The sequence below is a fragment of the Leptonychotes weddellii genome, chromosome 14, assembly GCF_054177405.1.
Source record: "Leptonychotes weddellii isolate Sample4059 chromosome 14, ASM5417740v2, whole genome shotgun sequence".
In the NCBI taxonomy this organism is placed as follows: domain Eukaryota; kingdom Metazoa; phylum Chordata; class Mammalia; order Carnivora; family Phocidae; genus Leptonychotes; species Leptonychotes weddellii.
Window position 1 is genome coordinate 60687042 of NC_138382.1, and position 26265 is coordinate 60713306.

The 26265-nt window shown below is 41.2% G+C and overlaps 1 protein-coding gene across 4 annotated transcripts in view; it reads right to left on the bottom strand.

Annotated features, from left to right (window-relative positions):
• Positions 1 to 570: 570 nt before the first annotated feature.
• The window catches only part of ECPAS (Ecm29 proteasome adaptor and scaffold), a 96506-nt gene continuing 70811 nt past the window's right edge, over positions 571 to 26265 (bottom strand). For all 4 annotated transcript variants that reach the window (XM_081803364.1, XM_081803365.1, XM_081803363.1 and 1 more), the window contains 23 exons: positions 26032 to 26155; positions 25228 to 25373; positions 24730 to 24784; positions 23558 to 23672; positions 22807 to 22875; positions 19891 to 20008; positions 19444 to 19611; positions 17020 to 17099; positions 16306 to 16411; positions 15352 to 15399; positions 14372 to 14493; positions 12185 to 12335; positions 10385 to 10450; positions 8707 to 8796; positions 7555 to 7621; positions 6918 to 7009; positions 6770 to 6836; positions 6129 to 6320; positions 5339 to 5547; positions 4452 to 4495; positions 4163 to 4355; positions 2644 to 2782; positions 571 to 702 (listed from right to left, as the gene is read on the bottom strand). In XM_081803364.1, the coding sequence (XP_081659490.1) occupies positions 593 to 702; positions 2644 to 2782; positions 4163 to 4355; positions 4452 to 4495; positions 5339 to 5547; positions 6129 to 6320; positions 6770 to 6836; positions 6918 to 7009; positions 7555 to 7621; positions 8707 to 8796; positions 10385 to 10450; positions 12185 to 12335; positions 14372 to 14493; positions 15352 to 15399; positions 16306 to 16411; positions 17020 to 17099; positions 19444 to 19611; positions 19891 to 20008; positions 22807 to 22875; positions 23558 to 23672; positions 24730 to 24784; positions 25228 to 25373; positions 26032 to 26155 (2571 nt within the window). In that variant the 3' untranslated portion in view covers positions 571 to 592. The remainder of the gene's footprint in view (positions 703 to 2643; positions 2783 to 4162; positions 4356 to 4451; positions 4496 to 5338; positions 5548 to 6128; positions 6321 to 6769; positions 6837 to 6917; positions 7010 to 7554; positions 7622 to 8706; positions 8797 to 10384; positions 10451 to 12184; positions 12336 to 14371; positions 14494 to 15351; positions 15400 to 16305; positions 16412 to 17019; positions 17100 to 19443; positions 19612 to 19890; positions 20009 to 22806; positions 22876 to 23557; positions 23673 to 24729; positions 24785 to 25227; positions 25374 to 26031; positions 26156 to 26265) is intronic.

A 26265-nucleotide genomic window follows, 5' to 3' on the forward strand; every position in this document is an offset into this window, starting at 1 on the left:
AACATTCTAAAACCTTTCTGGCACAAATAATTTCTATCTGCATATATCACTTTCCGATGTCACTGCAGCTTTTCAGTTTTAAAATAAAAGAATTCCCTCTTAATCTCAGGAAACAAACTGAGGGTTGCTGGAGTGGGGGGCGGGGGTGGGATAGGGTGGCTGGGTGATGGACACTGGGAAGGGTATGTACTATGGTGAGCGCTGTGAATTGTGTAAGACTGATGAATCACAGAACTGTACCCCTGAAACAAATAATACATTATATGTTAATAAAATTAATTAAATAAAATAATTCCACTGATTCGCTATAAAATGCTACTGGGGGGCGCCTGGGTGGCTCAGATGGTTAAGCGTCTGCCTTCGGCTCAGGTCATGATCCCAGGGTCCTGGGATCGAGTCCCACATCGGGCTCCCGGCTCAGCGGGGAGCCTGCTTCTCCCTCTGACCCTCTCCCCTCTCATGCTGTTTCTCTCTCGCTCGCTCTCTAAAAAATAAATAAAATCTTTAAAAAAAAAATAAAAAAATTAAAAAATAAAAAATAAAATGCTACTGGGGCAGGAGAGACAAACAAATGAGTGAACTAGAAGCAAAATTACCCCTGAAAAAAGGCATTCATGGACTGCAGGACTCCGAGCTGCACTTTCCACGTGCTCAGTTTTAGCCGTTCACATAGCAACTTGCACAGCTCCCAACGGTAACAACCTGGGGAGAGCAGGGCAGAGAATGGGCAGGGCCAAGAGACAGAGCAAGTGGGGGACACAGACAGGGACAGAGAGAAATTGGAGCAGAGAAGGACAGAGGGACAGGGAAAGGAGAGTAGAAGAGAGGAAAAAAATAAAAGAGCAAATGCCTTTAATTAAAGCCATGAAATCTCAAAAAAATTTCAGCCTGACTTTGTGCCCAATTCCCAAATTTCCCTGGCCAGGAACACGCCCCACCCCACCCCTGTTCAAAAATGTTGGCTCTCCAAGGAACGAACACAGAATCTTAACCACACTACCTTTCCCTGTAAGATACCCTGAGTGACAGCCAGAGAAAGCAGAACTCGGGAGGCAGGGAACTCGACTTGGGACACGTCCAAGCTTCTGCGCCTGGCTGGCTTATCAAGAGACAACGATGCCTATTCCAAACATGTTATGCCAACTGCACTTGTTATAATTACATAATTACTATTATGCTAACTGATGAAAAGGAGTATAAAGCTCAACAAAGTAGTTATTTCTTAAATACTGTAAAATTTAGTATGGTTCACAAATGATGAATGGTGGTAAAAATCTAGAAGAATTCTGTTGCACTTGATTTGTTTCGTAAGAAATTGTAAGTTCTTTTTCCACTATAAAGAACCAGAAACCGGAAATTGTAGATGTGCGTAAGAAGCCAGTGTGGAACAGTTCAATTCTGAAAGGCCTTAGCCCTCCCTTCAATAACTAGCAAATGAATGTACATTCCTATGCCTTCTATGAAAATAAACTGCTTTGTTTTGAGATGTATGTCATCTTTTTTTATAGAATTCGCTACTCTAACTTTTCTACCTATCAAGCAAAAATTAGGAGTCCTAATGGTGTCAATAAAGTGAACTTCCGCTGCGGTAGTCAACGTAATACCAAGAAATAAGGCCACTTAACAACGCTCCATCTTTTGGAAAATCCTTCTAGTACGTAGCAAATAGGCCGTAAAAAGCTCACACAAAGATGGCAAGGTTCAAAGACAACCTTAAGTCTGAGTTTAGACATGTCTAGTCCTGAATAATCAGTAATGTTCTGTGTAACATTTGAGAATACGGAGATGTTCAGCAGGGTGCACTGGAGCAAGCAACACCAGGCCAACTTAGGAGCAGCGTCATCCCGCGACTAAGGCCCTATGAATGAACTACAACTAAATCAACAACAAAGGTTTAGTGGTTATTTACTTAATCCTTCGGAAATACATGTTCAATTTAAAAATCTCTCAAAAAGTTGCAAGTTTCTCAGTGAAATACAGATTTCACCTCTTTATTGAAGATTTGGTCACAAGGCCCTTAATTTCGAGATGGAAAGAACCCACTAGTGAAAATTCTACAGATTCCTCAGAACAGAGCATTTACGTAAAAGAGTACCAGAATTCTTTTTATGGCCAAACTATCTACATAAAATGTATCATGACTGTTACGGGTTGAACTGTGTCCCCCAAATTCGTATGCTGAAGTCCTAACACCAACTACCTCAGAAGGTGACCGTACTGAAAGACAGGGACAGGGTCTGTAAAGAGCTCATTAGGGTGGGCCTCAATCCAGTCTGACTGGTGTCCTTGTAATAAGAAGGGATTAGGACTCAGACACAGACGGCCATTTACAAGCCAAGGAGAGAAGGTTCAGAAGCAGCCAACACTGCCAACCCCTTGATCCCAGACTCCCAGCCTCCAGAACCGTGAGAAAATCATTTCTGTCGTTGAAGCCACCCAGCCCGCGGTGCTTTGCTCCTGCAGCAGCCCTCACCAACCCGGTAAGAGTAGTCAACGAGATCATCTGCTCACGTAGGAGTACAATTTACACTGGATCCTCACTACACAACAAATGATAACTGTGATCTGGCACACAGAACATCCTTGCTCTCATTCAGTAACCTCTGGTGACAGCACTTCTTCAAATGCAAGCCGTGTGCTTACGTTGGGTCTCCACATTTCGGGGCCAGGCTTTGCCCAGGCTCTCGAAGGCTCCCAGCAGAGACTCCAGCTGCAGCTCCTTTTCCTTCTCATTCTCATCTTCATTCTTGGTTGTCCGAACGCCAGTGTTTTCAGGGGAGTTCTAGGATACATCAAAGCAAAGGAAAGCAAAACTTATTTTCCGTCAAAGTTACAGGTGTATTGCAAAACAGTCAGGGTACCAGAGTAGATGTTAACCAAGAACTAAAAACTAAATTCTCTACCACGGGCCTTCCTATTTGTAAAAAAAAAAAAAAATTTGTTACAGAAATACTACACCTCTCTAATAAATTTGGAAAATCCTTTAAAGGACTCTGTTAGGAAAGGTGAAAAAAATACTGTGTATGTAGGATTTTAAACATAACATAAAAAGACTTGCATTAGAATCATGGGATTAAAGATGCAAGAACTTGGTAATAATCCTCTAAATCCAAACTCTCTCTCAATAAAGAAAGGGAAACATGCTGAGAAGTGACTCATCCAGCTAGCTGGTAATATAATCAATTGAAAACACAAGTCTCCCAAATCCATGTACTATCATTATGTAACAGAAATTATTTAAACAGCCTTACTGTTGAAAGAAAACTGCAGATTGGCAGCAACACAAGAAATAAAAATGCTATTTAAAATATTTCGTGTTTCACACAAAAAAAAAGATAATAAACCGTAACTTTTTTTCTCTGAACCAGTGCCCAACCTTTACAAATGAGTACTTCATTTTCCAAATGAAACCAAAGTCTTTTTGACCAAAGTCCCTCAATACATGGCAGAGACAATTAACAGTGGCCCACTGAGCTCCCTGTACTCACTCTAGGATGCCTGGGGTGGCTTCTGCACACCCTTAAAGGGCAAAGCATATCACCACTACGTCAGAGACTGTCCATTCACTCCGACACTCACTCTTGGAAGTCACTGTCCCCATAACCCTGAGTTTCCCCGTGTGCAGGTTGAAACCCTGCAACAAACTCATCTTTCTGCTTTGCTTAAGAAGAACCAGCCATTCTCCCGTCGTCCCACAGAGGGCAGACGGAGGGCAGACACCTGGAGGACTGCCTTCCTCAGCCTCCTGTGCAGAACTGCGGCTAGCTGGTGAAGGACTGGCCGATGAAAGAGAAGTGCCAGGGCCATGCAGCAATGTCCGAGAACTCTCCTTGAGAGAGAAGAGATGTGCCGACTTCGACCCTGCATCCTCCCTCCAGCTCCTCTGCCATTACCCGCCCGGAAGGCAGTGACACCACGCACCACGATGACAATGGCCACACTCCAGGGAAGGCGGAGCTGTGAAGAGCCTCAACTATTACGTGACAGACAAAACTCTATCTTGTTTGAGGCCATGAGACTTTGGGATTTCCTATTTGCAGCTACACTGATCCAAATAAAATGAGTAAAGAGGATGCCAGGAAAATCTTGAGTCCTTTTCTTTCTTTCTAAATTTTAGTTTTTAAGTCTAAACAAGACCTGAGAGAATAGAGGTGATCACAACCTTCTTGATGAGAGGTATGACAATGTCAGAAAACTCCTGGAATCTGTCTTCTTTGGTGGCCTTCAAGACATCCGCCGCACAGCTGATTGCTACGATCTTGTATTTAAGGTTCTCTTTGCAACACTCCTTCAGAACAGCCCGGAGAATCTCCTTTGTGCTGGGCTGACTGGGCACAGGCTTTTCCAGCTCTGCACTACGGGAGCCACACAAACACATCGGGACAGTTAACAAGGACTTCAGCTTTGGGGTTCAGCTTAAGAAATGCCATCTTCACTGAAAGAACATTTACCTGCAAGCTGTCACCACACAGGCAATGGCTTTCAACAGCTCTTCCTAAAGGGTTGAAAGATGAGGGAACACTGTTAAGCACACAGGTGTCATTTCCATCCCACGTACTATGACTCCATTACCTCAGGAATACTTAATGACTATGAGGACAAAAATTAACCAGAGTCATCTTATCTTTAATGCACTTTACTATTTAACAAGCACATCGACAGACTTGTACTCCAAACCACAAGAGCAGGACAACTGTCTTCATCTCCATTTCATAAAGCCTAGAGACCTGACTTGCCCAAGGTCAACAGGTGGACGTGCCAATCACGGAATGCTGATCCCCAGCCCAACGCCTCTCCTCTAGTACAGCGCTGGCCACTACTGACTGGGACAACATCAAGGACATTGTGATATGCTGCCACAATCTCATCTCCCCCACGGAGGGTTCACTGTAAGTATCCCACTAGCACCCTTGTGTGTAACGTGACTGATTCACAGGCCTCAGAGATGGGCATCCTCAGCTCCAGGTTTAGACACAGCTTGCCTTGCTACTCAATTTCACATGTGCCCAATCCTGATCTGTTCATGAGGTCAACAGGGACAAAATGGCGACCAAATGATTTAAGACCTCTCTTGGAAAGCTGAACATGATAAATAAAAATCAACCCCCAGCATTACTGTGCAGTATTCAAAAACACGTGGGTTACACTTTGATGAAATAGCATATTTAATCAGACAAGGTTTACCCAAAGCTTCCCATTGGCTAGGAAATCTGCTTCACAAAAACAATCCATCTGACATCCCACAAAACCAGATTCTAATTTTTATAGAAAATGAGAGATGAAGTCATAATCCTTTAAGGATACCTTAAATTTAACTGGGCATGAATGGTTCCTTTACCTTTCCTGCCCATGTTCTTCCAGCTAGGCCTTGCAGTAATGCGGTCAGGATCATTCCCAGATATGGAGGTACTAAGGAGCTGGTTTGTTTTGCAATTGATGCCATGGCAATTGCACCCTGGGCTTTCATTTTCCAAGACTGAGACTGCAAAGCCTTCTGGGTAATGGTAATCAACTCCTGCAGGTATAACCGAATGCCACCAAAGGAACCTAGGTTATGAAAAGCAAAATCAAAGCAACTTTTAAGTGACAAAAAGAATTAACTGGGTTTTTTTTTAATCTGAAAAAAAAGTCAGTGACCATCAGTCTAAAGCAGTAATTCTCAATGGACAGATCACACCACTCTCGGAAAGAGAAAGAGAACAGTGTTGTGATATATCTTTACAACAGTAGGACTTTATGAACTCGAATATGCCCACAGGAGGGTATCATGCAAATGGTCGTCATCCATTTACACATGTGCAGGTGAAGTACAGAAGAAGCCTCACTCTAAAATAATACTCTAAGCCAACATCAAATCACCACTCACTCCCAACACAAATCAGTAAAGCTCTACTTAGCTGGGGCAGAGGATCTATTCTCTCACATAGGCAGCAATGAGGGAGGAGAGAGAAGAGCTGAGCATCAACCTTGAGAAGGCAGCAATTTGGACAGGCTTAAAACCAGACGGGACACATACCGTTAAGGTCCTGGGAAAGTAACTATAGGAGTCTATAAATGAAAAAGAGGAGTAAGAACTCCAGCTGTGGTTCTTAAGAAACGGGATGAATTCACAGGTACTGATTACTAACCAGGTACGTTTTCCTGCCACACTTCAGTCCACAAGTCACACTCTTCTTTCTCTGATTTCTCCTCCTCGGCGATCTCATGCATGCCCAGAAATGCCAAAGGCAGCACTTCTTTGGCATGGTTCTTCAGCACATCGGGGCTGTACCGTCCAATAGCATGGATGGTCAAAGCACAAGAGGTCTTATAGATGGGTTCTGAAGAGGAGCAGAAATAGAGTCATCTTTATGATACTTACTGTGGTTAGGGTAACGAACTGACGTAAACAGACTATTGCTCAGCTCGCACCACAGCAAAACAAATCAGTAACATCAATCCAGTGTTCCTAGCAAAGCACATAATACCACAGACGGCAAGACCCAATTTGTATTGTCTTACTAGACTGTTAACATCTAAATTAAAAATAACAGAGGGGCGCCTGGGTGGCTCAGTCAGTTAACGGTCCGACTCTTGCTTTCAGCTCAGGTCATGATCTCAGGGTGGAGAGAGGGAGCCCACCCCTCATCTGGCTCCCAGCTCAGCAGGGAGCCCGCTTCTCCCCCCTTCCTCTGTCCCCCGACTCACGAGTGCACTCTCTCTCTAAAATAAATAAATCTTTAGTAAATAAAATAAAATAAAAATACTAGAGAGAAGGAAATAAAGGTACCTTCTTTCTCCATGTACCAGCCATTAAGCTTCTGCAGGAGTTTCTCAGTGCTGCTATCCCTCGAGGTCTGAAAAAGAAAACAATCGCTATTTATTTCTTTATAATTATCAAAGTATAAATACTTAATTAAATAAGAAATTCAACTCACCCGAACTAAATGGCCCATGGCAAATGCACAAGATTTCTGAATTACACTGTTCCGATCTGTCAGGCCACTAAGCAAAGCACTCATAAGTTTACCTATCAAAAATAATGAAGAAAAATCTGATCCTTGGTTGACCAAATGTTCAACCAAAACAAACTTAACCCTGTTTAGAACCCTTGTATGTTACATGTGTACTATGCACTTGCTTCCTTTCGCCCAATACAAAATTAAACAATCCGTGCCTAGAATATCGTGGGGAAAGTTGCAAAAATGAGAGCTAGGTACATAAAGTTCATTAGCCCCATCGAGGAGTCAATCCAAGAAGAGAAAAATGCTGATGTAAAATGAGGCATAAATGGGAAACAAATCCTACAAAATGGCAGATACTCGTACCTCTTCAAAGCCAGTAAGAATTAATCTAATACTTATAAAACAGTGAACACGTGCTAAACTTGTTAAACTTGGTCATCACCGCACCTCTTGCAAACAAAGAAACAAAGGCAGAAGGGGGAGTTTACAGGGAGGAAAACCGTACAGCAGATCACAAGCCCGGCTGAAGGATACTTAACTTTTTAAAAAACCCTGTCCACAAGACATGGCCACACCGAAGTATCACCACTCGCGGCTCTGACAAACTCACCTGAGTGAGGGGTCAGGTCCTGGGGACACTGAGTCGTTAACGACACGATGACACTGGCACAGCCTCCCTACAGGGTTACAAAAGGCAAAGGTCTAAATTTGATGGTCACAATGTCCTGTCTCTCAAACCCACCGTGTCTTAGGTGTCGCTGATTTAAAGATGAGAAATACATGACGCCTAACGGGATTCCTATCTGGCAAGAGGAAGGTCCTTATTTTAAGTATGCAATGCAAAGATTTTTTCTCAAGGCTTCCAGCAGGAAGACGTGTGCTCTCACACACAATACAAGGAAGAAAGAAAACTAATACAATCTTTTGGGAGGGTCACATAGGTCAACCTGGCCATCCTTGTTCTAACAGTTCCAGCTCTAAAAATGTAACCAAAGGAAATAGCTCCAGATATGTCCAAAGACATTCATCACAGTGCTCTGTTCAGTATCAAAACAGTTGAAGACAAATCCAATGCTCCTTGATGGACTAATATAAATGATGCTACAGCCACATGACAGAGTACCCCAGGGCCATTAAAGAGGACGCTGTCACAGACACGTGCACAGAAAAGAGACTGGAGGAAAACACTGTGGAATATTAACAGCGATTACCACTGGGTGCTAAACTTCATGCACAGTCTTTAACTTTCTCCTGATCTACAAATGCTAAAATGTTAAAATGCAAGCAAGTGCTAATTTTGTCAAGAGAAAAACTGTGGGTTGGCTTTTAAAGTGTGGGGACAGGGTCTGATCCTTGAAAGACCTTGGAGAGGAAGACATTTTTCTTGCCAAATACCTGCTAGCCCCCGTGAAAATGCTAATCACCACCTAAAACCACCATCCGTGCCTTGATACCTACACGAGCATTTCCATTAATGACTGATCATGGCGGGGACCCAGAGGGCACGTACACGGCAACCAGGGGACAGAAATGATCCCACTAAAAAAGTCAGACACTATTTATTGAATAAGTCACATGTTTTCTATTCTGAGTGAGCTACATATTTTAAGTTATTAGTACAACCAGAGAAACAAAATGGTTAATGTAAATTATTATTAAGTTGTACAGAGAAATATGAATTTCAAACATGACGGCTGTTATATTTTTGTGGCCCCAACTAATGAAGATGCAAATTCCTCTTGTGAAAAATACACGTACTTACCTTAGTTCCAAGACCCACACCACTTCTGATCAATTCACATAATCTAGGAACGAGCTCACCAAGCACCGACACATCAAGATATTGCAGGCACTTTGGGAAAAGAATAAAGTTAACCCTAGAAAATGATGAAGGCAATACCACATCATCAATTAAAAGCTGCTGTGTCAAATATGTACCCACTGGATTTATCAAGTTGAAAAACTGCCAGGTTCATTTTGCACTGATTTCAATATAAAAACCACCACTGTACTACAAACAGAAAAAACATTCATCAGTCGTTCAACATTAAAACAAAAATTGGGGTGGGGCGCCTGGGTGGCTCAGTCATTAAGCGTCTGCCTTCAGCTCAGGTCATGATCCCAGGGGCCTGGGATCGAGCCCCGCATCGGGCTCTCTGCTCAGCGGGGAGCCTGCTTCTCCCTCTCCCACTCTGCCTGCTTGTGTTCCCTCTCTCACTGTCTCTCTCTGTCAAATAAATAATAAAATAAAATCTTAAAAAAAAAAAAAACAAAAATTGGGGTACCTGGGTGGCTCAGTTGGTTAAGTGTCCAACTCCTGATTTCGACTCTGGTCATGATCTCAGGATCATGAGACTGAGCTCTGAGTCCAGCTCCACGCTCAGCATGGAGTCTGCTTGTGACCTCTTCTTTCCCTTCTGCCCCTCCCCCCGCTCACATGCTCTATCAAATAAAATAAAAATCTTTTTAAAAAATCATGAAAAATACTGACTTACTAAAGGAGAAAATAAATTAGGATTCCGCAAGAAAGCATTTCTCTGGGCCTACTCTTCCTCCTTACCAATCCACGTTTAGTGTAAAACATGTTTAGTTAAAACTTTCAGTGGGCCTGCCCTACCAAACCAACTTCTTAGTCAAATTTGCTACACTATGTTTTTAAAAACGCAATGACATATTTTCTATTATTAATGAGCATATCCAAAAGGTGTTTGCTAACCATTCCTATTTATTTAAGATTCCTTTTCCCCTCAATAATCCAACTAAGACATAACACCCTTAGACCAAATTTCGATGATAGTCCCCCAGTAAGCACTAAAAAATATCTTCTTCTCTTGTCCAGCCTTGTGATCTGCTTAACAAAACAATTTCCAATAGCTCACGAGTTGTCAATTAACCCACTCCAGGGTATGCGCAGCAGGGCTGGCTCTCGACTTTAGTGACCCCTAGTCCTGGACTCCAGGATCTTTAGAATTTAGAACCTCAGTGCCAAGCAGATCTTTTCTGCAAACCCCTTCTTACAACTAAAACATTTCAACATTGCTCAGTTCTCCTTCCCTATCTTTTATGCTACCTACCTTCACTGAACACCTCCAGCTTACACCTTCCTAGGTCCTCCCAAAGACCATGCCCAGGCACACAAATATCTGAACCTTTCTAAACAGACAGGCCAAAAGAGATAGAGATTTATAGAGGAATCTTTTAATATATTGTTCTTCTATGTAACACAAATCTGGACTCACGGATTCTAGTATTTGGAAAATGTTTTATTCCATTTAATAATCTGGAAGAAGAAAAAAAGACCTATACTAAGAAAAAACTAGAGTCAATAGCTGTTTGACTCATCCCTTAAACCTCTACTTCATTTAATGGGCTGTAAAGACTGAAAAATTACACTCTAAGGTAAGCAAAAAACAAACTTTCTTATTACATTAGGCACTGACCATGTTGATTGTTTCCATCATGGGAGAGGATTTGGCAGCACTGAGTCGAGCACTATCCATCGCAGCCTGAGGACACAAATTCAAGTCACTCAGCATATTCGATCAATTAAGAAGAACCCACATACACTCCCATAAAAGGGCTTTACTTCCAGAGGAAATTTTTTAAAAATAATACATAGGTAAAGCAAACTCAAATGTTAAGTCCAACTCTAATTTCTTTTGAGCTACATTCAACAATTACCAATGAGGCAGCCTCTCACTGCAGGTGAGAAATTCAGACAATAGTTAGAAATTAACTGCAGTTAGAAATTAACATAGCGTGGCTCTGAGCAAGCCATCGGCCTGCCTGAGCCTCAGGTTCTCCAACCACTACATACGAGAATAGGCTAAATAAATTTCTACCTAAGGTTTTAAAAAATTGTATCTAAGCAATAAAAAATGTCATACTTTTTTTTGCTTTAACTTTGTAAAGGTATTTCAGTCTAACAATGACCCTGCAGGAGAGGTTAACTAGCCACACGTAGTCAATGAGGAAAGGAACGCGTATACAAGTGAGAGGCCTAAGGCTGCAAAGTTTGGGCTAGACATTGTTTCCTACTTCTCAGCACTAGTAAACACACTGTGGGAACCTAGGCAGGGCGAGTCCACTGCTGAAAAGGAAAGAATGATGGAGAAGAAACAGCAACATGAGAGGCAAAGGGAAAGAGGGTCGGTTATTAGAATAGTTTAGCCAAGGTAAAAACCAAATAGCAAACTGAGAGCGAGTACCAGCAGTCTACATGACAGAGGTGTGACAGTCCTAATAAACAGAGACCAACGTAAAAACATCAACAAGCACAAAACCAGGCACGGAATAGAAACACACAATTCACAGAATGTAAGTGACTAACATAATACGATCAGACAATGGACAGCCCTAGTAACAGGAAGGTGTAAATCAGAACGAGATTCTTGCTTATCAGACTGATGTTATTCAATGTTGGCAAAGGTGTGGAGGAAACAGAACGGGCACAACTTTTGATGCTGCATAATCTCTCTGACCAAAATGTGAAATCACCTCACTGTAGAATACTATGCATGCATTAAAAAGAATGGAATAGCTCTATATACAGATATGATATAGTGTCCATAACAAAAAGCAGGTTGTAGAACAACATTCACAGTCTATTTTTAAATCAGTGTGTTTGTTTGGGTTTGTCGCCTGTGACTTCAAGGGAATTTCAAAACAGACCCAGAAGGCTACTGACCATGGGGACCGGGTAGGGCAGAGGAGACTCCTAGGGGATTACTTCCTCCCCCTTCTGCATTATTTTTTCATAGTAAATGTTTCATCTACAATTTTTTTTAAAAAAACTTTGATCAGTCAAGGCAACTACAGTATCTCTGAAAAGCAGAAAAATTTTGGACAATGCCAAAGTCTAGATACAAATCCTCTTTACTTATAGGGCAGGAGTGGTCCATAGAAGGACTCTGAAGGTGGAGAACCAACCCCTAAAAAAATAAACAAACATGTACAAAAAACTGTGTTAAATAAATGGAAATGCATTTTTTTGAATGGAAGTGTTAGTTTTCATCCAACTCACAAAACACTATGTGAGCCCTCGTTGTGCTCCCTCCGACCCCCCAAAACACACACTGCATGAAGTCACAGGTGTGGAGTTATTTCAAGAGTGGTGAAAGTATCATTCGAGTAATGGAGTTTGTCTAAAGACACTGGAAAGATTGTTCAGATGGAACTCAGTACCTTAGCAAGGCTTTTCTTCCTTGAGACTCACCAATATGTCTGTGCTGTCAACTCACCTTTTCTTGGTCTGTAGCCCGGAGGCTCAAATAATTGAGAACCTGGGGTTCCAGTACACTTAAGGATTCCAACAGAGCTGGGATGAGTTTTGGTGCATGTGGTTTCAACATGGCTCCCGCACTTTTGCTAATCTTCACAAGGGTGTTAATGCTACAGACACACAGAATACAACTCCTAAGTCCTTTTGACAAAAACCAGAAGCTCTACAAATCAAATCATGAGGACGTTCTGTGGTTTACTGTATTCAGGAACACATTCACATGGTTACAGTGTCTTAGCACTATTTTTTTTCCTTTACTTTTTATTATAGAAATTTTCGAGCACATGTGAAAGAAGAGAGGATCATAAATGAAATTCTACATATTCTCTACCCAGTTCAGCCATTTGCAACTTCTCACCAATTTTGTTTCATTTATACCTCCTCCAGACACACAAGCACACATTCCCCGCCCCCCATATCATCTTGAAGTATCCTTTAACTAAACTTCAGTATGTGTCACTAAGAGGCAAGAATTCTTTACTATAATCAAAATAACATTTTCAAACTTAGAAAATATTAATAATTTTTTTCATATAATTTGATATCCAAATTTCCCTGTTTCACAAACGTCTTTAAGAGTTGGTTCGTTTGGAGGGCACCTGGATGGCTCAGTCAGTGAAGTGTCCGTCCAACTCTTGATTGTGGCTCAGGTCATGATCTCAGGGCTGTGAGATCGAGCCCTGCGTGGGGCTCCATGCTGGGCTTGGAGCCTGCTTAAGATACTCTCTCTCTCTCTCCCTCTCCCTCTGCCCTTCCCACCCTTCCACCTCTCTCACTCAAAAAAAAAAAGTAAGTTGGTTTGTTGGAATCGGATCCAGAGTCCACCCACACATTGCAATTTACTGCATTTCTTAAATCCTTTTTAATCATCCCTCCTCTTTTTCCCTATAATTTATTTGTCCTCACTAACTCTCTTCCAACGGTGTCATTTAACATGTTCCCCTCTCTGTCCCCTGTACAGATCTTCAGGCTAAATCAGGTTCAGGTTCAGTTTTTTTTTTTTACCACGAATCTTTTGTAGGTGGTGGTGTACATGTCCTATTCCATCACATTAGGATGCATGTAATGTCTGCTTATCTTTTTTTGTGATATTAAGTGGTCAGTGAATTCAAGTTTGGTTCTCCTGATCATCCATTTAAAGCTTCCAATAACCTTTGACCAGTGGATTTAGGAGCCACTAATGATCATTACCCTAGATTATTTTAATGACGTCAGCAAAACAGGAATATCCTACTTTTATCATTCCTTTGCCTTTGTTATTGTGAATTCTTTAAAAACAAAACAAAACAACAACAAAAAAAAACACCTTCAGGGAGCCTGGGTGGCTCAGTCAGTTGAGCGACTAGCTCTTGATTTTGGCTCAAGTCATGATCTCAGGGTCCTGGGATCCAGCCCTGTGTTGGACTCCGCACTCAGCAAGGAGTCTGCTTCAGGATTCTCTCTCTCCCTCTGCCCCTCCCCCTGCTCACGCGCATGCACTCTCGCTCTAAAATAAGGTAATTAATTAAAGAAAAAAATCTTCCCTCATCAATTATTTTATTAGTAATACTAAGAAATAATAGTTACTCTTAGTATGAAATACTGCTGGTACTATTAATGTGATCTAATTTTAAGAGTGAAATAAAATGACAGGTAAAATTCCTAAATAGGACTCTAGTTTAAAAAAAACAAACAAGAAACTAGAATCCTTCACTGCTGAATTTTACAAAATGGCCATATATGTCTAAACATGTGAGTGTATTTTTTTGGTACTTCACTGTTGCAGGTGGTACAGTTTATTTTAAACCTAGCTATCTGTGAAATATTACTAAATGGGCTAACCAACAGCAACCTCCCAAGGACCAGGGGCATAACAGAAAGGTGTGCTTGCCGAGGACAGATGCCAATGGCAACACAGTAACACACCTTACGCAAGGTCAAAGCAGAACAGCAGGATGCTGGTCCAAAGCAAGGTTCCCATGAGAATGTTTGTTTCTGAGCAATGTTCCGCCTCAGAACTTCTCACAAATGCTCTTGGGTCACCTCAGTGTATTCTCCTCAACTCATTTTCTCCATACTTTGAAGAATCTAACACTCAGAGAAACACTCTTTCTGCGGAATGGCTAGAAACTAAGTAAATCCATTCATTTTATCAGCTGATTCACACCTGAGGGCTCGAACTTCTGTCACAGGACTCATCATTCCTTTGTCCAGAAGGCAAGGCAGAAGGACCGCGATGGTTCTCTGGCCAGCTGCTCCTTTGGCGGGGTCACACATTTTCACACAAACCTCACATACACAGAGCATGGAAATTAGTGAAACTGACTTCTTACCCAATAAAGCATTCATCTAACAAAATACTTTCTATTTCCCATAGCCATAGAAAAGAGTAAGAATCAACTCCATGACACTTCGGGGAGAAACAGAAAAGAATGCTCTGTCTGCCAACACCTAACAGGGAATTGGGTAATGCCTTCCACTCTGTAAGCTTTGGTCTTGTCATTTGTGAGACAGGAAATAGTTGAAAAGGAAGTGAGAAAATCTGTAAGAAAGCACTCTGCAGAAGGCTTAAGGTATTACCATCATCAATAACTTTGGGTGGCAGCATAACACAGTGGTCAGGAACACTAATCGGGAATAAGAAACACCCGGATTTAAAACCTGTTTCTACTACTTACTAACGATGTAATCTATGGCAAGCCTATACAGATAGAATGCACAAGTCCCTGAAATACCATACAATCAAGTTCAAGTAAGAAACTAGTTTCAAAAAGCTTGCCAACCTCATAAACATGCAAGGCAGCTGAACACAAAACCACAGTAATAATAAAAGAGGTAGATGTGGCTGGATCTAAATGAGTAATGTGTTCTTCAGGGTCGAGTGAAAGTCATACCTTATGTAAAAGCCCACAGAAGCCGACCAAATAAAGAGACCAGACATATTCTATGCTAAAAATACTAGTATTCTAGTATAATGGCACCTAGTTTCTCATTCACTGTGAGAACACTGAACTATAACATGAAACCGCTTACTTTATGTCACCGCAACTCAATGTCAATTGAGATGACAAAAAAGTAAGTCATCGTTGTCCTGGTCACAGAAAGCCCTGCCCCACTTCACTCCCAGTATAAGATAAGAGTTTTCACCTTGCTCAGAGTTTTCAGAGCTAGTTCTGCAGCTTTCCGTACAGATTCCTAAAAATGAGGAAAGTATGGCATGACAGATTAGTTTCATTCCCATCCACCCCATGATGTGTATTTAACTGCCTCCGACTCTACACAGATTAGTGAAAAATCCTACTTGCAATATCAGGTAAAAAATAGTGTTTCATTAGGCTCCCTGCCCATCAAGGAACATGTTATAATGGCATATATTTTTTTAGGTATGACCTATTTTGATCTTACAAAAATATGGCTACAAAGTATAACAGTTTAGGGCCGTGTGGGTGGCACAGTCAGTTAAGTGTCCTCCTCTTGGTTTCAGCTCAGGTCATGATCTCAGGGTGTTGAGACTGAGCCCCATGTGGAGCTCTGAGCTCAGCACAGAGTCTGCTTGGTCTGCCTGGGACCCTCTCTCTCCTTCTCCCTCTGCACCTCTCCCTACACTCATCTCTCTCAAAAAATAAATAAATCTTTTAAAAAAACATAAAACAGTTTTTATAAATGCAAACATATAAATATCTGTATGAGCATTCTAAAAGACTTTTAAAAATCTCTAATGAATAAGTCAAAAAGAAAGGTAAAACTAAAGTGCCTAATTCTAATGGTGAGATACCAAAATATCTAAAATTTAGATTGAATTTAAAATTCAAAGGAATTGGTCACGTTATTTGGGATTAACTGATCCAATTTATAAAACTGATCAAGTAGAGGTTGTCTGGATTATTTCCAAACTGTTACTTGTCCTAATCAATAACATCATAAAATCTCTATTGAAAAAAACCCTGCAACATCACAGACACATTAAGACTGAAATTTTGGGAGGAAACTGTAGTCTCTTAAAATTGTATACAGAGTGAATTCTTAAATACCCAATGTATACATCTTAACAATCCCAGTTAAAGTTATTCTGTGAATAAATGCAGACTTTTTTTTTAATACCTTGATATCATCTTGTACCCGAAAAAGAGTTTCCCAAATTTCTGGAAGTTTATCAATGATGTCATCTAGAGGTCTTCCTCTCAATAAATCATTCAGAGCTAAACAGCTGAAAATAAACAATTTGGTTTTCAAGTCTATGATCAAGAAAGCTCAATCTTACTATGAAACATTCATATCAAACAAGAATATGGATTCTGCCTCACTCCTGGACAGCAACACCTGTTCTCTCCTTGGTGCCTCAAATACCCCCCCACACACGTGGCATTTATATTCATCAGATGTCTGCGTCCCACAACTACAATACAGCCTCTTTGAGAGGATACATCATTTTTTATTTACCAGTGTACCCCCACGCAGCACACCGACGAGCACATAACAGGCACTGAATAAATTTACATAAATATATAAGTAAATGACACCCTACAAAGTCATGACAGTATATATCTTATTGTCTACCAATTTAACAAGTGATCTTCTTTAATGTCATACTTATATAAACTAAGACAATTTAGAAAAACCACTGACTAGAGTTGGGTGTTTATTTTAGAGTTTTAAATAGTTAAGTAGAGAGAACTCTCTAACCCAACCAAAAATACGCTTTTTAGTAATTTAGTAATTTATTCCTTTTGCATAAAGTATAAAGTATAAAGCTTGGAAACTTGAAGAAAAAAAATTAGTTATATCTGACTAGTCTTATATTTCCAAAAATGGTACCTGGATTCTCGAACTCGCCACATATTGCTGGTAAGGTTCTTAACCAAATCTTGAAGAATTTCCTTCAAATATTTATCCACCTAATGAAAGAAAAAGTTTAACATTTAAAATGTGAAATTCATCAACTGTCAAGTTATTAATCTCTCAACCACACTAACCATGTCTCTGTAGGTAGCAGCCTGAGTGTCTCTGGGCGTCTCAGCCCACAAGTCTCTCCCCACTCTGCTTGCTGACAGCTGCTAGAATGATCATTCTAAAATGCAAACTTGATTCTCTTGTCTTCCTCAGGATGCGAGAATAAAATCCAACCACCCAGGCATAGATACAAAGCCCTCTGTGACTGAGCTAGCTCCAAAGGTATCATGTACTATTTCGCCTTTATTCCTTGATACATAATACCTCTCCCTACAATCCCTTTCCATCTCTTGCTTGCCTGGCTAATTCCTACCTGTCCTTCAAGATTCAAATCAGGCATCACCTGGTGGAGAATACTGGCCTACTCTCCTCTGTGTTCCCACAGCACCTTCTTCAGCATGTCATATCAGACTGTATGTAACTACACTGCTCCATCACACTGAGACCCCAAGGACAAGGACAGTGTCTGACTTGTCTCCATATCCCTGGTAATATGTACAGTGTCTGGCACATAAAGAAGTATTATGATTGTTCAGAACGAAAGGTGAGTTGAATCTTTTAAGCCTGCTTTGTTTGGATATACACTTAACAATTTGGTAATAACAACTAACTGATGGGAGGCTCAATTCTTATACTGATCCAAAGAACCTCAAAACTTAAGGCTTGGCGGCACCTGGGTGGCTCAGTTGGTTAAGCATCTGATTCTGGCTGTGGTCATGGTCTCAGGGTCCTGTGATCCAGCCATGGTGGGCTCCACGCTCAGCAGGGAGTCTGCTTCTCCCTCTGCCCACCCCCTCCTGCCCCTCTCCCTGCTTGTGCGCGTGCTCTCTCTCATATAAATAAAATCTCAAAAAAAAGCAAAACAAAAACTTAAGGCTTTTCCACTTTTACTCTTATAGGTAGGAACGGTTTTGTTATCCTCACTTATATGGAAGAAAACCAAGACAGAGAGGTAGGTAAATAACTCACCTAAGATTTAACAAACTGACATCTTCTTACGTCCAGTTCTCTAAACATTCTCCACAGTGATCTCATCCGCACTATCTCATCTATCCATTGAGACAGACCAATCTCACTGATCCCCTTTCACTCATAAGGAGATGATACTCACATCTCGAAAGCCTCAGCCTATGCACTGGAAGCAGATCTATCAAGCCAAGTGGCCTATTAGATCTTGACTGACCCAGTGGTACCAAATACTCTGCTAGAGCCTTCAAAGTTGAATCCTCAAGGCCTATCACCATGAACAGGAACACACTCAACCTGACACTAAAGTGAAGAAGGGGAAAAGCCATATCATGTGCAGGGACTGCAAAGGTAAGGTAAGGCTTATGGAATTTATTTAAAGTGAACTATGAAGCCATTAAAGGATTTTAACCCAAAATGGCAAAATCCAATTTCTTTTTAAATCACTTTTACTGCTGATTATATAAAGGAAGGCAAAGAGAAGAGAGAGAGAGAGGACACCCTGTTCTCCAGGAAAGAATCAGGGAAAGAAGAGAGTGGATTCAAGAGATACTTTGGAAGCAGAATCAACAGAATTCGCTACTGGATTCAACTGAAAGTAGGGGCACAACAGACAGAAATCAAGAGGATACCAAGTTTCCTGGTATGGGTAAATGGATGAATGTTGAGAAGAGAGGGGAAAGTCCTGTTCTGGACATGTTAAGTTGAAGGAATTGTGAAACAACATCCAAGTGAAGTGGGCAGTTGGATGTGCAAATCAGGAACACAAGTCAAGTCTGGGCCAAAATATAAGATTGGGAACCATCACAAGTAAGATGACATTTAGATTCACTGGAACTGCTGAGCTCAAAACATAAAATTGAGAGAGTAAAAGGTACTCAGAGGCAAGCCTTGAGAAATCCTAACATCAACAAGTGGAATCGAGTATGACAAGCAGCCAGAGAACAGAAAACCAAGAGAGAAAACCATACATGGTAATGGCCTGTTTCCTTGTCTAGCTCCTCAACAAAGGGAACTCCTTGAAGGCAGGACTGTGGCCTGTTCTCCACTGTATGGACAGTACCGATCGACACGGTATTCCGTTTGTGTGAGTATCCCGCCACTTCCTCAGCCAGCCACCCCATGGACATTTAGATTATTTCCATTCTTGAGATTTTAATAAATGTGGCCACGAGCATCTTCGACATCTTGAAAGAACGGAGAAAGCAAAGAATGAAAGAAAGCTTATTTGTTTAAACAGGTAAGTATACAGAGCAGAAAGAAAGATGGGCCTTGGGTTGAAATCCCATGTGTAATCTTGGACAAGGGTTCCCAGATACTTGCCGTTGATTTGTCAGTGACCAATGCATTCCAAATACTTGTCATGGCCTGTCGAATGCCCAGGTTGGGATCAAACTGGTAACGATAAAGACGGGGAACCAGCTGAGGAAGGAAAGGAGCCAGCTGTTCCCCAGCTCTGGAGGCAATCATATTAAAACCAAAAGCAGCACCCTAAAAAAATAAGATGGTGATGAAGTGACTCAGATACCTGTGGTAAAATGTTAATATATTAAATCTACGAAGATCACAAAATCCTCCCTCCCAAACCTGTCCCTGGACCTGATCCACTGGGTGTCCCAGCTGTAGCAATAACAGCAACCATGTGGTGGTCTGGCTCTCTCTAACCCCAGACTTTTACAAAGCATACTGCATATCAATCGCCACTGCCAGCCAATGTAGCAGGTTTGGTTTGGAGGTAAAAAGCAAAAACCGTCCGTGATAGCAACTTACCTTCCTAGAGTTCCACATTGCATGATGGTTGGCTAAATTCATAAATTTATACACCAGATCTGGCTGACTAAGATCACTTGCCAGAGAACAAAGCTCCTTGTAAGTAGAGAGGCCCTGGCTTGGAAACAAACAAACAAAAAGTACACAATGTATTTCTCTGTCTCCAGCCTAGTAAAAGTTACGTCACCAGTATTAGTAGGACATTTTTAAATTATGTTCTCAATCTCATCACCACAGAGGAAGAGAATGAGGTTGAGAGGAATATAAAGAGTCACCTAGTTCAATTACTGACAAGGCCAGGTAAATGACAGGAAGGCCCCCTTGAGTCCCTTGGACATGGAGCCCTCACCCCCCCGGGGAGGTGGCTCAGTAATTCCTTGTTACCTTGTGCACCAATCTCTCTCAGAATCAGGAGTCGCTTAGAGACAACTTCTATCATCCCCAAGTCTTTTCTAAGCTACAGCACCCCAATCATTTTTAAGTTTTTATTTTAATGCCAGTTAGTTAACATAGTGTTATAATATTAGTTTCAGGTGTACAATACAGTGATTCAACACTTCCATACATCAACCCATGCTCCTCACAGCACGTGCCCGCCTTGATCCCCATCACCTACTTTACCCATCTCCCCACCCCCCCTCTGGTGACCATAAGTTTGTTCTCCACAGTTAAGAGTCTGTATCTTGGTTTTCATCTCTTTTTTCCCGTATGATCATTTGTTTGACTCTTAAATTCCACATGTGAGTGACATCACACAGAATCTTTCTCTGACTTGTTTCCCTTAGCATTATACTCCCTAGCCCCATCCACGTTGTTGGAAATGGCAAGATTTCATTCTTTTTTATGTCTGAATAATACTCCATTGTGTATATATATATGTACACCACATTTTTATCCATTCATCTACCTCAATGAACAGTTGGGCCGCTTCCATATCCCAGCTATTATAGATAATGCTGCTATAAACATCAGGGTGCATGTATGCCTTTGAATTAGTATTTTTGTATTCTTTGGGTAAATACCCAGTAGTATGATTGCTGGATCATAGGGTAGTTCCATTTTTAACTTTCTGAGGAGCCTCCATACTGTTTTCCACAGTAGCTGTACCAGTTTGCATTCCCACCAATAGTATAAGAGGAGGTTCCTTTTCCTCCACATCCTTGCCAGCACCTGTTGTTTCTTGTGCTGTTGATTTTAGCCATTCTGACAGATGTGACATGATACCTCATTGTGGTTTTGATTTGTATTTCCCTGATAAGTAATGTTGAGCATCTTTTCATGTGTCTGTTGGCCATCTGGATGTCTTCTCTGGAGAAATGTCTGTTCGTATCTTCTGCCCATTGTTTTTTAGGTGTTAAGTTATATCAGTTCTTTATATATATTAGATACTAACCCTTTATCAGATATGTTATTTGCAAATATCTTCTCCCATTCCACAGGTTGCCTTTTAGTTTTGTTGGTTGTCTCCTCTACCGCACAGAAGCTTTTTATTTTGATGTAGTCCCAATAGTTTATTTTTGCTTTTGTTTCCCTTCCCTCAGGAGAAATCTCTAGAAAGAAGTTGCTTTGGCCGATGTCAAAGAGGTTACTTGCCTGTGCTCTCTTCCAGGATTTTTATGGTTTCAGATCTCACATTTAGAACTTTAATCCATTTTGACTTTATTTCTGTGTATTTCTTTTACATGTTGTTGTCCAGTTTTCCTGACACCATTTGTTGAAGAGACTGTCTTTTTCCTATTGGATATTCCTTCCTGCTTTGTTAAAGATTAATTGACCATATAATTACAGGTTTCTGGATTTTCTATTCTGTTCCATTAATCTAGGAGTCTATTTTTGTGCCAGTACCATACTGTTCTGATTACTATAGCTTTGTAATACAGCTTCAAGTCTAGAATTGTGACGCTTCTGGGCTTCACTTTTCTTTTTCAAGAGGGCTTTGGCTATTCAGTCCATACAAATTGTAGGACTGCAGCACCCAATCTTGGTAACTCCTTCTGAGTCCTATTAACTTTCCTCTGAACAAATAATATTTCCTTAAATACCCGATCATTTGTATTAGTTATTCTGTGAAAAGAAAGCACTTTTTAAAAACTCAGAAAAAGTCTACAGGGACAGTAAGTGGAACAAAAATAACTTCTGATGTGGAGACAGCGAGCTATGGGAGAAGGTCAAGAACAGAACAAATGGCTGCTCTCTGGTGTTGCAGACAACACTGAAGCAGGGCCCAGCCAGCTGCACAGTCTGACCTGAGGGGTTTTAGAGGAAAAGCATCAGCATAACCACAATGGAATAATGATAAGATACAGGAGGTAAGGCTCTAGGAATTAATCTGAAGTGCTAAATTGATGGACCCCACAATAACAAGCAGAGCTGCCCCCCCCAAAAAACGAGGTGCAGCGGATGCCGAGCTGTGCTGACAGACCGCCCCTCACGACTCAGCTGGCTGGGAGCTAATGGAACTGCCCTTAGTCCAAGGCCAGGTCCTCCCCCAGAGCAGCCCACCACCAATGGCTAGACACTGAGGGGATGTAAAGCCTAATGAGGGGATGTAATGTCCTGGCCCCTCAGAGCAGGACAACTCTGAAGGGCCTGCCCAGCCCAGTTCCAGAGGCCAGGGTCTGCTTAAGTGTTGGCAGCAGGTCAGCTCCTCCTTGGGCCATCGGCCCTCTCCTGCCTCCTCACTGCCCTAGGTGATGAGCCTGGGGCACTCTTCAGTCAGCTTCCAGCTTTGTCCAAAACTCCACCTCAGAGTCTGTTTCCCAAGAACCCCAATCTGAGACACTATGCTTTCTCCACAGAAGTTTTCTTCTTCCACTAACACACATTTCCTAGGAGGGTAGAAATCAGTGTCGTGAGTGCTCCATTCAGAGACTAAAGGTGTCAGTGAGGACTGATCGATGGATTTGGCACACTTACCCATCGGGTGTTTTGCCAAGGCTTCCCCCTTGAAATACCACTGTCTCTCCAGAAACTTCATGTTTAGTTCTAAAGCAAAACAACAGTAAGACTTTATATTAGCCTCAAATTTTTCAAAGCAGTATTCAACTAACTGATTCATTTTTTTTATAAATTGATAAAATCAAATTCCATAGCAGGTATCGACCAAGATGTAAAAGTCAACTAAATCCTTTCCAATCAGCCTGAGAATTCTGTAAAACTAACTCTAGGATGAACAAAGAGATGTAAAAGACATTCCACGTCAAGTTAAACTGAATTAAATGTGGTCATCCATTAAAAAATATCCTCCCTGCAAGGAAGGCAACATAAAACAGTAACCAATTACAAGAATGACTGCCCCTCTCATCCTCTTCACAAATCAGACTATGAAAGACATGCAAGCTTCCCCTCCACATCTTCATTTTCATTTAGCCAACAGCAATTACGGTATTATTATAATCCAATGCTTTGACTGTCCTGAGATCATTCAACTTTTAAAGCTTCACCTACTGGCCTGTTTCTGAACAGTAGTTTACTTCACTTTACTGTCTAAACAATATACACTGAATAATTAAACTGCTATCCACCACATAACAATTACTGACTTGAATTTAAAGACTTAATAAACAAGAACATCAAATGCTGAATTTTCCTTCTTCCACTGCATATTCTCAGTATGTGCAAATCGTGCTGTATGTGTTTAAATCTGAAGTGTACAAGGTCACTGTACCTTTTGCCAGTCATAAGTGTCTCTACAAGTGTAGAAACCAATTCCTGCTGATCTTGTTCATTGCCCAGTTCATACACCAACCCAAGGCCTTTTGAGGCAACGTCTTGGCTAAGTTCTGCACAAAAGTCAGACAAAATAGTATTACTTTAAGAAAATTTGTCTTCTGGCCATTGTCGGATTTTTTTAAGTTGTAATAGAAATCCAAAATGATACCCAAGTGAAGACATGAAAGCAGAATCAATCTGCCTATTTTGTTAAAACATATTAAATCATCTCAGTGGACATGGCACCAAACGTCCCTGTAAGTAAGAATTACATTCACAAAAGATCCAACTCACAAACCAAGTCAACCCTGCTGGGCCTTAAGTGTTCTGTGTACTACAAGTCGTACATGTGAAAAGTACAACAGCCTCACGGATTTCCATATACCCACATCCAATTTTTTAAGTAAAAAGTCAATATAAGACCGTATGTTTAAAACAATTTATAAAACATGGGTGCCTGGGTGGCTCAGTCGGTTAAGCGTCGCCTTCGGCTCAGGTCATGATCCCAGGGTCCTGGGATCGAGCCCCACGTCGGGCTCCCTGCTCAGTGGGGAGCCTGCTTCTCCCTCTGCCTCTGCCCCTCCCCCCTGCTTGTGCGCGCGCTCTCTCTCTCTCAAATAAAATCTTTAAAAAAAAAAATTTATAAAACAAAGCTACTGTTTAAATGTCTAATACATTTGCTCTCTCCTGGCTTACATCAGGAAAGGAACAAGAAATAGAAAAAAAGCTATTTTTGTAAGTACTAATGTTAAAGAAGGCCTTGGCGCCATTTTTTTTTCATTTTTGATAATTAATTGAATTTAAAAAAAGATTAACATATAGTGTATTATTAGTTTCAGAGGCAGAGTTCAGTGATTTCATCAGTCTTATATAACACCCAGTGCTCATTACATCACGTGCCCTCCTTAATGTCCATCACCCAGTTACCCCATCCCCCCCACTCCCCTCCAGCAACCCTAAGTCAGTTCCATTTTTAAATGTAAAACTGAAGAACATGATCTAATTAATTAAATCAACCAAAAAAAACTTTCCTGTGTTCCTTCTTTTATGTTCATTAACCTAGATTTTTTAAAATTTAAAACACAAGCTTAATGAAGTTGGCAAATCAAATATTTACCAATAACTTACCATCATTTTCCGACAAAACGGAAACAAATGCACTCTGAATTTCTTTAAGGTGAGACTGAAAGAAGAAAACAGGCATTCAAGAACACAAACTCTACCTCTTGGTAGATTAATGGAAGGTAAGAATCTTCTCTCGGGGCATACAACACCTTGTAATTACGAGTCTTCCAACCCAAGACAGCCACAAACCCTATTGTGCTCTGTCTGAAGGTGGCCAAACCGCCTGAAGGTTGTACGTTTACAGGTAGTCTAATGCACACTCAGCCTCCCCCTCCTGACCATCTGACCTTATGCCTTCAAGTTTAGAATCATCTTCCAGCCAATGTACATCAGGCTGCCAACCTTCATTCACAGCTTCTTTCAAAATATCTGTTACTGGCTAATGGCCCTCACTATCCACTGGCCCTCACCTTCATACACTTTCCTTCCTATCACCTTTTAATTATAAATATTTCAAAGACGGTTTCTAACAGTGCTGAACACATTTCTGGAGTGGCTTACCTTCACTTCTTTATGAGTACTTAGCTTCCTCACAAGGGAAAGGAGCCAGATGCAGGCTGCTTGCCTCACGTGTGGGTTGGGGCTGACGATATGTTTATTTAAAATCACATCCAATACCCAGGGGACCACGTCATTCACTTTGGCTCCTGGGGGGAAAGAAAGGAATGATAAAATCAATTAAAACAAATGAAAAGAGTATCCTGAAAAATTAAATTTTACTCAATATTTACTCAGTACAACAATCCTAGAACATATTCAAGTCTACATGATTAAGGTGTTGAGGTTGCTGAAGGGACTAATGATCATCCATTTGAGAAGCGCAAGACAGATGACACCATGGTACCTGTAACATGTAGTCAGAAAGCGCGCACTCCTCACCAGTGTAGGCACTAAAAGCCAGCGCACCTCCAGTGCAGAGGTATGCAGAGCGTGAGCAGAAGACCCTGAGGCTTCATTATGTGATAAGGACTAAAGAACAGGTAACTTGGAAACGTAACTATGCCTCGACTTCCGAAAATGGCTAAATACACCAAGCCTCCAGAAAAAGCGCACAAGTTTGAAGGTAATACACAGCTAACTCCTTGTTTCCCAAAGAACTAAAAAAGAAGACCTCATTCATTTTGTTGTGTTCATTCTCCTTTAGCCAACTATTTTTCTTGACTGAACCAAACTGATAAGACATATATAAATATCCTACAAGAGTGAAAATGGAACACATAAATTTTTTCTTTTGCTTCAAATGTGGTAACAAGACCAGAAAGGGTTACTTGAGGATTACGAAAGGGTTAGCCGAGTGTGAGGTACCAGCAGGGGGAGTATATTCCTCCTCCGTCACCAGCCAGGCGTCCCGGGCAGCCACGGAGCTTGTTCCCACGGCAGCACTGGTGAGGGCTTCGCCAATAGTGAACTGCAGTTCGATCTGCTTGGCCTGCAACCATGCAAACGAAAGCCATGAATCACCGAGAACATTTCCCCACAACATCCACTTCCACAAAAAGCTGTTTCAGATCTTGTCTGTCAACATGCTCTGCTTTTACT